The 13,720-nt window shown below is 36.7% G+C and overlaps 1 protein-coding gene across 1 annotated transcript; it reads right to left on the bottom strand.

Annotated features, from left to right (window-relative positions):
- Positions 1–2,533: 2,533 nt before the first annotated feature.
- On the bottom strand, positions 2,534–12,778 carry LOC126816782 (chymotrypsinogen A). The gene is made up of 7 exons (XM_050543498.1): positions 12,568–12,778; positions 9,721–9,867; positions 7,824–8,094; positions 6,837–7,051; positions 5,495–5,710; positions 3,299–3,444; positions 2,534–2,899 (listed from the first exon to the last, which is right to left on the bottom strand). The coding sequence occupies exons 1-7, from the start codon at positions 12,626–12,628 to the stop codon at positions 2,723–2,725; spliced, it is 1,233 nt and encodes a 410-aa protein (XP_050399455.1). The 5' UTR covers positions 12,629–12,778; the 3' UTR covers positions 2,534–2,722.
- Between the last annotated feature and the right edge of the window lie 942 nt (positions 12,779–13,720).

Here is a 13,720-nt window from a genome sequence, read left to right as displayed (position 1 = left end):
GTAGCGCCGTTGCCCGGACAAAATTTACCTCGTTCTTCCGAGTCGCTTGTTACAAATTGCGCTGAAACGCATTATGGTACACGATTCGTGTACCAATCGTAAAATGTTAACAGGCAGATTGAATTGGGCAAAAATTATCCACAGCACTTTCCATTAAAAAATTTCCCTCATAGCACACTGTATGGCGTATGCCCGTCTTCATTAGCCCGGTTTGGAGCAGAACAGTAGGATGTTAAACCCCATTTCTTTTCATTTCATTTCATTACTGAAGAAACCTCATCTTATTATAGTATTAAATTGATAAATTCCCCTCGGGCGAAGACGACCGAAATTATTTTAATTTTTCTATTAACATAATATATAAGCTATCCTTTCAACGATTTGATTGACACAGTTTAATACTATGACATAATTAAATTAAAAGAACTATGTGTATGAATTGAAGTAGATTTGGTCGATGTGCCTTACTGGGATAAAACATGTAAATATAATATAATAAATGTATAATTAGTAATAGATTACACGACAACTACACGTTTTATATTTATATTTTTATATTATAATTATTCGTGCCTATCATCTGAGTGGTTTTGACAACATAATGACGGGGGTCTTCAGTAATGTTAGGAAACCAGGGGTCCCGGTGAGGAGAAATCCCACGGGGTTAGGTCTGGCTACCCTATTTGTTGTCACGAACAAACTTAGGATCGAGACCATGCCATTTGAACCAATGGTATATCCTGAGTATAATGTCCTTATACGGATTACAAATTACATCAAGGATTAATACAAAAGATGGCAATATATTAGACAATTCTTATACGACAATCAAAATCTAGCTACGTTACCCATTTTACAATACATTTAAGGTATTTATGACATTGTCACGTGCTTACAGTTCAGAAAATATAGGACGTGAAACCCCGTGCGCCTATCTTTACGTCATAGGGAAAATTTAACTGTGTTGATTTGAATCAAAAGCTGATAATTGTCTTTAAATAACTATCTATTAAACTTTTTGTTCAGATAAAAACGAAGATGATGGTCAGCATTTAAAGGTTAAAGGTTAACAATTAAGCATGGTGACGTTCACAAGGAAGTAGATTCGGTCTTATTTATCCCTTATTGGTTGTGGACCATTCCCATCTTACTGGGAAAAAGCTGAACGTGTCCAAACAAACGTGAAGTTTTGTAATAATATATTGTTACTAATGGTAACTTTAAAATCTATTTTGGTGGGAAATGGGTCTCTGTGATTTTCTCATCATCTTTGAACTTGGACTAACCAAATGCACCTAAAAACAATTAGTTCAAATGGTTTTTATGCAAATTAGTTTTAATGAAACGCCAATAGTTGGCGGGGTGGGGCACGGTAGTCAAGCGATCATGGCAATGGACCGACTTATCGGGAGTTTTCAAGTCCGGTTTCTAATCATTAGGGTTTTCGACTGTGGGGTATAAGTCAACTTTAGTTATCCACATTAACTGCATGCATGTTAACGAACCCTTGGCAGTTGGAATTTGAAGAATAGTGGGCGTATCCCCCGCCTCGTTTTGCATACGTAACCATGGAAATGACCGAAGTATTGAGTGGACAAAAGTCAAATGTCATTCCAGTATTCACGATTTGACATTACAGTTCAAGGGAAGTAACTCTATTTTAAAACCACGCGATTTTGAATATTATTCAAAATATGGATTAATTGAACATTGAGCAAGATTTGGTATCTGCCGCAGACCATAAAACAGGCAGCATATCCTGTACGTGTTGGATGAATCGATATAAGAGTAGGTCGTAGTGCCGCTGCCCTGGGTAAAATTTCCCTCATAGCACACTGTATGGTGTATGCCCGTTTTCATTAGTCCAGTTGGAGCAGAAAAGTAGGACCGTAGGACGTGAAACCTCATTTCAATTCATTTCATTTATATACCGTTTATATATGGATTTGTTTCCTTAAAATGTTAAACAATCGATTGGAATAGCGCAGATTAAGCGGTGAAAAAAATCAAAGAGAGAGAGAGGGCGAGAGAGAGGGAGAGAGAGAGAGAGAGAGAGAGAGAGGCCGGCCTATATTTCACTAGGGTGGGAGAGAGAGAGATGGGGTTTAACGTCAACTCGACACAAACTAGGTCATTTCGGGACTAAAACATGGTTCAATTTTATTTCAATAATTTGCTTGCGCGCTGTATAATAAAGTCTGTCATTGAGTCAACTGGCGGGGTTTCGATTCCCCGGTTGTACGTGACTAGGAATAGGGTCGCCTGTCCAACCTATTGGGTTTTCTCCGGGTCCTCCAGTTTCCTCCCACTGCTAAAGACCCCTACGCGCAAGCGAATTATGGAAATAAAATTGCACCATATGTTAGTCCCGAAACGACCTAGTTTGTATCGAGTGGACGTTAAACCCCATTTCTCTCTCTCTCTCTCTCATTAGGAGGTCAACATTGACAAAGTCACATGCAGGGGACACTACTCCAGTATCAGAAATAAACAACCATAGCTTATACAAAATATTTTATTAAAATATAGTATTATCATAGATTAGAGGCACATTGAAGCAGGTCCTGCGGTGGATGTTAATGATAGCAATAGAACGATCAACGTTCATTAGAAAGAACTAGAAATATATTATGTACAATATTATTTTGATTATATTAATGATTTCCGTTTAGTATAAGTTAACTTTATATAAAAAGGAGTTCTCTCTGAGGTCGTGAATGGTTTAGTAAGCCCGATTCGAATTTTTTATGTAGTCAATCCATGTTCGAATCTGACTGTTTGCAACATCAGCAACTGTTATTGGTTCCTTATCACTGCATTCAACAAATGATTTTGAAATAATTCCTCTGAGGGTCCATCGTCCATTATCGTTACACACCAACATACCACCATTATCACCCTGCAAATACATTCAAAGATATTGTTTCTTCCTATATCCGAAAATCTTGGCGTGTGTGATAATATAAAATAGGCTGAAGAACGACCATATCAGATTTATACTGTTTATACAATGAGATGATACAAGGAAAGACAAGAAAAAGCTAAATCGGATTTAACCCTAAGTGTAAGTGACAATTGCTAATCGTATCACGTTGTTCGAGGGATGCATTGGCGTTCATAATTTTAGTTTATCGATTTAATCAAATCACCCCAGATAAAATGTAGAATGCAAAATCGAAAAAAAAAATATGTTTAACATTTTAAGCGTATTACAGCTGAAAAGTTACAGTAAAACATCGGCTGAATATAAAAACACAAACAAAAAAGGAACAATTTCTTGAACGAAAAACAAACTTACAGTACATGGAACATTGCCCTTAGAAAGCGGTTCGCCACAAAGGGTACCATCTGGTCTCTTTGCTTTACCAGTAGCTCTAGCAATGGCGTCACAGACCTCGGTTTGGAATAGGTTAACTTGTGTTTGTAACAGATAAGAAGAATAGGCTGAAAGGTAAAAATAAAGTAATTGCATACTAATACCGCATCTTAGTAACTTGGATCTTTCCGGGAGAACGAGTTGCCAGTTTGCTCGCCCCTTTGTTGAGTTTGCAGCGTTTCTGCCACACTGATCAGCAGTGAATATTCGCTAGGCCGCGACAATCACTGATAAGGATGACATCGATGCGACTTAATGAGCCACAAATATTAACTTTTTTCCTCCGACAAATTAAATTCTAAAACATTTATCTATATGTATTAGAAAAATAAATAATGACGTTTGGGGTATTTGTAGGTAAAAATTATTTCCTATTTAGTGTAAATGGGTATTAAATGAGTAAAAGGCTCCATTCCGCCCGAATGCACGCGCCATTGAGCCAATGATTGACGCCGCGTGATGAGACGTCACGTGTTGAGGGTAATCATCTTTTTACAGAGATATTTGAAGACTTTCGTAATCCTCTTTGAAACTGATTGCGTTTCTGCATCAACTGTTGATTTATAATATACCTAGCACGATACCCGGCTTTACCCGGGGCCCCAAGATCTTCTTACCCGCTATCTTCCTTTCTTGCATGCTTTACCAATAGCTTACATCATCCGTTACTATTATTATACTTAATTACCATAATAAACATAGTTACCTCCAGTTAACCGTTAATAGAAGTAAAACAGTTCGGCTCACGGTCCAACATTAACAGTGATACCACAAATGTGGGGATGGGTTGCGGCGACAAAGCGTCATGGGCGAACAAACATACACTCATCTTTGATTTTATTTATACAGAATAGATTATCACAAACGCTATAATAACATTAATTGAATGGGATACACCGATGCTGCTACAGCTTGATTAATTCAATTCGGAAACTAAAACAGGTGTGAATGTGAAAAAAAAAAAAATGAACTACCGGTTTTATTAATCGATATAAAATTAATTACTAATATTCACAACAATTTATAAACAACCGAGAGAATTTATTTTGAATTAAGTTTTAAGATATTGGTCATCTTGTTTTTATTTAATATGTAGGCGTTTACCAGCAGAATGCAATTCTAAACGCACGTTTTAGAAGTTTTCAATAGTTGATGCATTTACTGCGACAAAAGGAAATGCGCACAATAAATAAAGAAAATTTAACAATTGACGGAGACATGCTGACACGGTATCACACATAGACGACGCGTCGCTGTTCTTTGATTATAAAAAAGGGTTTAATCGGTTTTAATTCTATCACGGGTCCTCACAGACTGTCACAATATTCTGGGTATATTTATTTAACACGTCTTGTTCAAATCCAGTTAAAAAAACAGTAAACTTATGACCCCTGTAGTACGATCGCGTAGAGCTTGTTAAAAAGATAATAAGGAGGATATTTACTATTTAATTACATTTTATCTCTCTACTCGGTTTATTAGAAAAGGGGAACAGTTAAGGGGAAACAACTCCCGTGTATTGTCGTAAAATATTATCATAATTAATACTCATCATATTATTTCTCGAAGTGTTTCGTTGGATTATACCATATCTCGGATTTGTCGGGCCATTGTTTCAAAAATATGCTAGATTATGCAATAGTATTCCCATTTTTGATATCTTCATTACCGAAATGTATTAAATCTTTAATACGGAATGTAAATCAACATAAAAACCAGATATGTAACATGTCTACCAACTTGATTAAAATTGTCAAATATGTTAAAATGAGTCGAAATTGTATAAAAATATTAATAGACGGACGAAGGACTGATAGTGGATGTCAACATACCTACCAAATTTGGTTGAAATCTGTCTAGTCCATCATTTTACAAGGTTAATCGATGAGGAACGAGTAGGGGTATTGGATGTAAGCCCGATTTGCCAATTGATTTCAATGTCTATTTATATCGGACCTAAAGCTACTTTCGATTTTGGCAGGTGTTTAAAAATAGTCGCTAGCTTACGCCCATCAAAATAAATCTATTGTTGCAATATGAATTGTTTTTTTCTTTTATTTTTGGCCACAGAAACTTTTGGGGCTTTTAAAATTGTTAATTAGCTAGTCATTGACTTACTAGTGTTATCATAAAGACCCCATCCGGCGATGTAACAATCTTTTCTACTGCACGATTCACCACTGCTGCGGAGATTAGTATTGGCAGGATAAGTTGGATAAGTAGGACTGGTAGGGTAAGTAGGATTGGTGGGATTAACTGCAGGCAGGCATGCTGGTTTACGACATTCTGTAATCTGGACATCTTGACTCAGTTGCAACAAAGCAACGTTAAAGGCTGAAAAATAAAGCGAAATCGAAACGTCATTGCAAATAACATGTTGCTATCAGGAAGAGATAACTACATGCATTCCCGAAAGAACTAGGATTTGAATTATTTAAATTGATGTGATGTGAGTTCTCTACAAAGCAAATAAAATGAAATGGGGTTTAAAGTCCTACTGTTCTGCTCCGACTTGGCTAATGAAGACGGACATACGCCATACAGTGTGCCATACAGCCACCGCACTACGGCCTACGCTTATACAGAATTCCAACTGCCAAGGAATCTTTACGTGCACGCCAGTGTGTACACGGGACCTTGGTTTATCATACCATCCGAACGATTATGTCCCTTGCCAGAGCCTCTATCCTGCACCGCTGACAAGGGGGAAACACGCCGGAAAATCCCGATGAACTCTTTCGGCAAATGCAGGGATCGAACACCGACCTTCAGGTTAGCGGGTCAACGTCCTACCCGCCGAGCCACCCTACACAGGACTTAATCTCTGATTTAAATTGATTTAATGGTTTGTTCACGCAAATTAAATCTATACCCACGTAAAGTTAGTTATCCGATATCGATTATTTTCTCACTTCTTCCATTGTTTTACTTAAAGATACATTAGATAGTAGAATCTATTGAACACTTATATGTGCATGTAATTCAAAGGGGGGTTGCTATTTAAAACGTGGGGGGGGGGGGGTAGCCAAATGGTTAGCACGTGCGCGCTGTATCATAAGGCCTGTCATTGAGTCAACTGGCGTGGTTTTCGAATCCCCGGTTGTACGTGACAATTAGTAGGGTAGCCTGTCCAACCTCGTGGGTTTTCTCCGGGTCCTCCGGTTTTCTCCCACTGCTAAAGACCCCTACGCGCAAGCGAGTAATTGAAATCAAATTAAAACCATATGTTAGTCGCTAAATGACCTAGTTTGTGTTGAGTGGACGTTAAACCCCATGTCTCTCTCTATATTTAAAACGGTAATATCTATTTGCAAGTGCCACTATAAACGTGAAGCAAAATGTCAAAAGATGTACATTCAAGTGATGGAAAAGGGTTGCATGGGTACAGAAAAGGGACTGTAAACATTAAAGATAACTATAGCAAAACATGAGCTAAAGAAATTCAAAACTTAAATCTTACGAGCAACTTCCTCGCCATTAAGATTAAGAAGTTCTGGATATCCACTGGGAACACTGTATTTGAAGAGCGGGTGGAGGAAATGTTTCTTAACAGTTAAAACTTGTTCTTGTTGTTGTCTGGTTGTAGGATCTGTCTCCAGTTTATCGATATTATTCTCTCCAACCACAACCAATAAGTTCTTCGATACATCAGTAACACCGTTACCAAATCCAGCTCTACCACGATAACAAAAACAAAACAATATTTCAAAATGGCAGAAATTGCAGAAAACCATAATAATCTAGTCTAATAATAGCTCGGCATTCGCTTATTAAAGATGCATTATTCGAGATTTAGAAAGACAGCTGGTCGTTCTTGCTGTAATAGTTTAAAATAGATCATGAAAAATGAATATATTAAACATTTCTGCCTAATTAGTTTATTCTGATGGAAATTATGAATTTAGCAGTGGATGCAATTATATTTTTTTTTTTATCAAATTTGTATTACTTTTAATCTAAATAAGACTTTTAACATGCAAGAATATAAAGCCGTGTGTATCATTATTGTCAAGCATTTTTGGCAAATATTTCGTCATGACCGGTCATGTAAGCGTTTAGCGCGGATATGACGAGCATTGTCTAATCCAATCAATATCCAAGCCATCCGATTATCTAGAGAGTCGATTGGGGCTTGTCTTGTGGATAAATGTCTAATATAACGTTTAAAGTCAGAAAAACGTCATGAATTAGCAAATTTGGATTTCGCACAATACTTCTTTAATTAATATATTCTACAGAAGTACGTGAGACATATTTTTAGTTCGTAAAGACTGAGATTTCGAATAACGCTGTCCTAACATTAATAGACATTACAGTTCCACCAAACCACGGCCAAAAGAATATTATCGTTGGTCTCAATCCTCAATCGAACCCAAAAACACCCTATCGAACTTACAGATACACAGCACTGCATATATTTTTTAACCTTTAGAATGACAATACTTACAGAAGAGGACAATAAGCAGAAGTCAAAACCCATCGTTTGTCAATCAGGACCCCAGCACAAAGAGGTAAACTGTTTTCGTAGGTGGTGTATCCAGTACCCTGGGTATTACCTCGGATAGACACTTGCCATGGCCAAGCACACTGAGTAGCACGGGTACCAGCTAATATCCTCTGGGTTTTAGATATACCACAGATGCCGTCTACATTAGGTTGAGATGGAGATGGAGATGGGTATGGGTAGTATGGGGTGTACGGGTTATTTATTACTTTAGCTGAAAAAAATTATATTTCAGTATTGCATAAGATAAATACAATCCAGTACCATCGATCTATACCAGGAACGCATTGATTTTAATAAATTATAAACGGAATACAAAAGCAGAAAAAAATAACAATCGTTTAGAATAATAATAAAATCTTAACTGACATGTTTGTTTATTGTTTGCCTAAACGGGACTACGTTGGATCAATTATATTGAAGAACACCGTCTAAATTACTTGGTCATCTGAATCCGAGAAAATTCTTATTGAAATGTGAGTTTATTGTTACGTCGACATTTCTAAAAGCAAATTGCCCAAAAAGGCGTTGCTAGTACAATTAAAACAAATAGAGCAAATTTGGTAAAAAAATTGACTATTCACCGCCATTTTGAAAGCATCTGAAATCATTAGAATGTTCTTTGAATTTATTGCCCAATCGTAGTGTTTTTGACGGAGAGTATGCAGTTTCTAATTCGTGGACAGAGAAGAATGAGCTACATAAATATGTGTTCTAGTTTACTGTTTATCTGAACCAATGAGCATCCGGATTAAAAGGTAGTCAAAAAAGAAATCCCTAAAGTGCTCCGAGATCTATGTGAACTTTACATTAACTGATATCTTATTTGGAAATATAAACAAATATATATTGACTTGCATACTTTTATTTCACCATAGGGTGTTTACGAATTCAGCAATAGATTTTATATTATTGAACAAAATATTTTGATAATGATTTTGTGAAAATCGAAAGTCAGTTTATACCCTATTTTCCAGCATGTTTTCGGATACTCGCCGATATTTTTACAATTACTTGAAAACCAGTTCACATCGATGACAGATGTTTATTGCACTTTTGAATTTTGAAAATAATTTTGTCGACAAGCAAATCAAATATATATCAAGTACACACGAACCTTACCAATGGTTAACATTAAGTCAAACGGAAAGAAGGTACATCCAAACTGGTAGCTATGTTAATTTCACTTTCCAAATGAGTGATACCAGGCCTCCCAGTAAGGGCATACATACCATCCAGAAAATGTAGCTAAATTTGACCCAAATCGTGGTTGCATGTTCAATGCTGACTCTCCTGGTGTCTGATCCCGTGCAAGAACATCCTTGTGTTGTAAGAGCATGACAGCAGTGGCGGACTGGCCAGGTTGTCTGCTTGCCCAATGGCAAGTGGGCCCCTGAGGATGTGACCCCCCTTAGACACTATAGACAATATATTTAAAATATAACTTATCCAAATATATATAGATATTAGAAAACAATTATTAGCATGAAAATATTATAAAAGTTCTATTATATCTTCAATTCTATTACGGTCTCCTGGCAACCAATATTTTCAGACCCAGTCCGCCACTGCATGACAGTAAGAATCAGTGGTCCTATTTACGAGGTCTTAAACTAAAATGTTTTAAGTGTGCAGCCATTTCATTGGTTCAAAGCCAATAAATTGTACAGGAATTTTAATTCCCAGCCTATAAAAAGGCTGAATTCTTTAACACATATTAGTTTTTGATTTCGTAGAAAATTGTAAAAACTGCGTTAATGTATATTATAAAATGTAAAGGTATAACGCAAAATTTTTCAAATGAATAGGATATCGTGTGATCTAGAAAAGACTCAAATACCTGGATCAGGTTCACAGCAGACCGATGGGTAGAAATTACTGTTGACACAGATATGTGGATTGGTAAAACCGGACGGGAGTGGTTTGTGTGTTGAAGGACAGTTGTACTGGAAACATATTCCTCGACCATTCGTTACAACTTCACAAGCTGTAACAAAAAATAGGATGAACAGAATCAAACACCATTAGAATATATCTTTATTACAATAAAATACTGATTACATGGTGTTACCAATCTTAAGGGGCCACTGTGGCTCAGTGAGTAAGACGAGTTCGATCGTGAAAGTTCATCGGGGTTTTCCGGCGTGCCTCAACTCTTGTCAGTGGTGCAAGATGGAGGGCTTGGCAAGAGACGAAAGACCGAATCACGGTGTACACATTGGCATGCATTTAAAAGAATTCGATATAAGAGTAGGCTGTAGTGTCGCTTCCCGGCAAAACTTCCCTCATAGCACACTATATGGCGTATGTTCGTCTTTATTAGCCACGTCGACGAAGAACGGTAGGACGTTAAACCCCCGTTCCATTTCATTTCATTTCGCAACTTTAAGCAAACGGAAGTAAAGGGCGCAAAAACACGTGGACCTCAGTAACCATACGTTTACATGACGTATAACAATAAAAATGATCCTTTCAGTATTATCTAATTCTGGTAAACGAAGAATGCGTTTGTTTTGCAATGGTATAATCGAATTTATCAGTATTTCAAAGGGTTTTTATGTTATTAAAGATTGATTATATTAAAGAAAGGAATTGTAGACTAAACAGGTTCACACATAGAGTTGATTAGATCAGGAATACATCATCTACAAAGTAACACAAATACCGGTATATTTGACGTAGACGCATTTAGATAATAGATTTGTCTTTTGTCTTAGAGGGATACTGTGCGCACATTGGCGTGCATGTAAACTAACCCTTGACAGTTGGAATTCGATATAAATGAAATGAAATGAAATGAAATGGGGTTTAACGTCGTATTGTTCGGCTCCGACTTGGCTAATGAAGACGGGCATACGCCATACAGTGTGCTATGAGGGAAATTTTGCCCGAACAGCGGCACCACGGCCTACTCTTATATCGAATTCCATCTGTCAAGGGTCTTTTACGTGCACGCCAATGTCGACCTCCAACTACTGCCAAAGGTTATTTTACGTTATGCCCTTTTTTTCTACTTATCCGAACGATCAGATACTGTTCCTTGCCAAGCCCTCCGTACTTTACCATTGACAAGGCGAAACCACGGTGGAAAATTTCAGCGGAAACAGAGATCGAACCCGGGACCCGTCGGGTAATGTGCCGACGCCTTACTGAGCCACCGTGGTTCACAATTCGGCTTGAAGGACAGCTGGGTTTATATTGCGAAATGGCCTATTTAGAGTCTATAACTATTTTGAATATACAACTATTCAAAATTTCATTTCGTTTAAAAAATGATAAAGCACCTTTAAACTGTGTGTTAGTAAATATCAACTGCATTGACAAATAAGTAAAACTTTCAAAAGAAAACAGGTTTTAGCAGAAAATGGGGTTTAATTATATTTGTTCACGCTTGAAACAACTCCCATAATTTAAACAGAATAGTGTTGCCAAAAATGTGTAAAGACGACAAGTTGACGATGGGGATTCACACCAACCTACAATAACAGAGTAAGTAAATACGGATAATTTTTAAGTCAGTTCGTCAACAAAATAATTCAAATATTTCTCTTCCAACTTTTTAATTGTATTAAATTCGTGAATCATAGAATGTGAATACGCAACCTTAAAGCCATTGGTCTTCGTTTGAGTTTTTTTTTTTTTTTATAAATGCAACGAAAGCTACAATATTCGTCTAAGTATTTACCAAGACAAATGGATTGAGAATTATCCGCAGGCTATACAAATGAAATGAAATGGGGTTTAACGTCCTACTGTTCTGCTCCGGACGCTATACAGTGTGCTATGATGGAAATTTTGCCCGGACAGCAGCACTACGGCCTACTCTTATATCGAATTCCAATTGTCAAGGGATCTTTAACGTGCACGCCAATGTGTACACGGTACCTCGGTACCTCTTTTAATCCAACTAAATCCGCTGATATTTTGGTTTGTTGACTTTGGGTACGTGGATTAAAGGGTGAAAAATTAGACTTCCGAAAAGCACTAAAAAGTTACATAATATTAAGGTGGCATTAGCTAAGAATAGGTAAAGGGCAGACAGTTCTCGCTATAATAGTTAACAAAATAGATATTGAAAAGGGAATATTCTGAAAATTTCAGGCAAATTACTTCACTCGGCGATACAATTATGGCTTTGCCTCGATTGTCATTATTATCGTTGTTACGATAATAAACAAAGTCGATTATCCCTTTTTTAAGGTAACCGTATCGACCATAAAACGTATTTAAATTTACTTATATCGCAGCCACCCGATGACATCGAGAGTTGATTATAGTCTTGGTGAGTTGATTAATGTCTAATTAATTATTTATATAACATTTTAGGCCCACAGAAAGACTTCTGGTCTTCCGGTTTCCTCCCACTGCGAAAGACCCTACGCGCATGTGTTAATCTCAAAATGACCTAGTTTGTGTCGAGTGAACGTTAAACCGCATTTCTCTCTCTCTTCTTGTATAACTAGTATATTAGTTTTATAACTGCTAGAATTAAATGTTTAGTATTAGATTTCTATTAACTCTAACTATGGTATACGAGTTTTAACATCTTAAAGCTATCCTAAAAAGTGAACAAAACCAAAAAATGATTTCCAGTTTTTTAAATATAAAAACCCAATCGGTAGGCGGTTTATTTTATTATTTTTTTTTTTTATAAAAATTAGTTAAAATTAAAATAAAATTAACTTACGAAGTGCAACTGATAAGCCAATGTAGAGCATCAAACACACGGCGAGAGCCAATCTGTTCATGGTGAGGTTTGTTAGAGGTTTGACAGATGAAGTTGTAAGATTGGACTTTTAAAACATAAACTTGTTACATAGTGTACAAACAGTCAAAGGTATATGGACAAAGACGGTGGTCCCTTTTTACTCCTCCCTCCCCGCAAATATGACCTTTAACCTCTGTATATCAAGCTGATGACCCACGATTTAATTGTATAGTACAATCGGAACTGTTCGTCTAGGGGGGTATTTGCTATTGGCCGGAAGAGTAGATTTTCTAACCAAAAAACGCAGAATATAGTACTTGATAAGTAGTTACAATATAAAATATAAAAACGATGATGGAGTTAGTTAAACAGAGACACATTTAAACACTGCGGAAGTTTATATTCATATATATGCATCATAGAGCGTTATATCACGGATGTTAACCCATCAAAGAGTAAGTGAAATGAGCTCTAGTTACCGAGTGTTCTGGTGATATTTTTTTGACCAAATCCCAACTGATTAAAGTAGATGTGTTAAAATACAAAGAATTCCTTGATCTTTTAATGATGAGCACGTAGTTCTACTATTGACTGTAGACAGATGGTTGAAGACGATAATTAATGAAGAACACCCCTCTTTCTTTCGCTTTTGTTTATTCATGGGCATCCCACGAGAGACTTTGTTGCTGATTGACCAATCCCCAAAGAAGACTTGAACTCCGCTATTTGTAAATGTTGCGTTAATTTCTGATATTGGCTGTCAAACGGATATAAAACTGGGCGTGATATATCGACCATACAGGTTTAGTTCTTGATAGCAGGATTTGATACACCTGTGAAAGGGTACATCAGGGGAACGGCATAAAGAAAAATAATCGGTTTTTAGTTCAGGCTAAGAGGTCAATTTAGGAATTTTAGACAAAAACAAAAATTTCAATTTTATGTTGCAACACCAATATCGATTATTTTGTTGCGGCGTCAACGGTTTGGAGATCTGTGTCGTTAGTACCTTGTCAAAAACAGAACTATTATGAGTATAAAGATATAAAATGACACAAATCAACGATGATTCACCTTTTTGAAGCTGTTTTAAGTTACTCCGTTCGTGACATCTTATATTATTACTATATCC

Source organism: Patella vulgata, chromosome 3 (genome assembly GCF_932274485.2).
Source record: "Patella vulgata chromosome 3, xgPatVulg1.2, whole genome shotgun sequence".
Classification (NCBI taxonomy): domain Eukaryota; kingdom Metazoa; phylum Mollusca; class Gastropoda; family Patellidae; genus Patella; species Patella vulgata.
Note: the sequence above shows the minus strand (reverse complement) of the source record. Positions and strands in the feature narration are given on the sequence as shown.

Coding starts and splice junctions, on each gene's coding strand:
- LOC126816782 (XM_050543498.1), bottom strand. CDS start 12,628: ATGAACAGATTGGCTCTCGCCGTGTGTTTGATGCTCTACATTGGCTTA. Junction 8,095..9,720: donor CTGCTGTGAACCTGATCCAG/GTATTTGAGTCT, acceptor AATTTTTTTCAG/CTAAAGTAATAAATAACCCG. Junction 7,052..7,823: donor TCTGCTTATTGTCCTCTTCT/GTAAGTATTGTC, acceptor TTATCGTGGTAG/AGCTGGATTTGGTAACGGTG.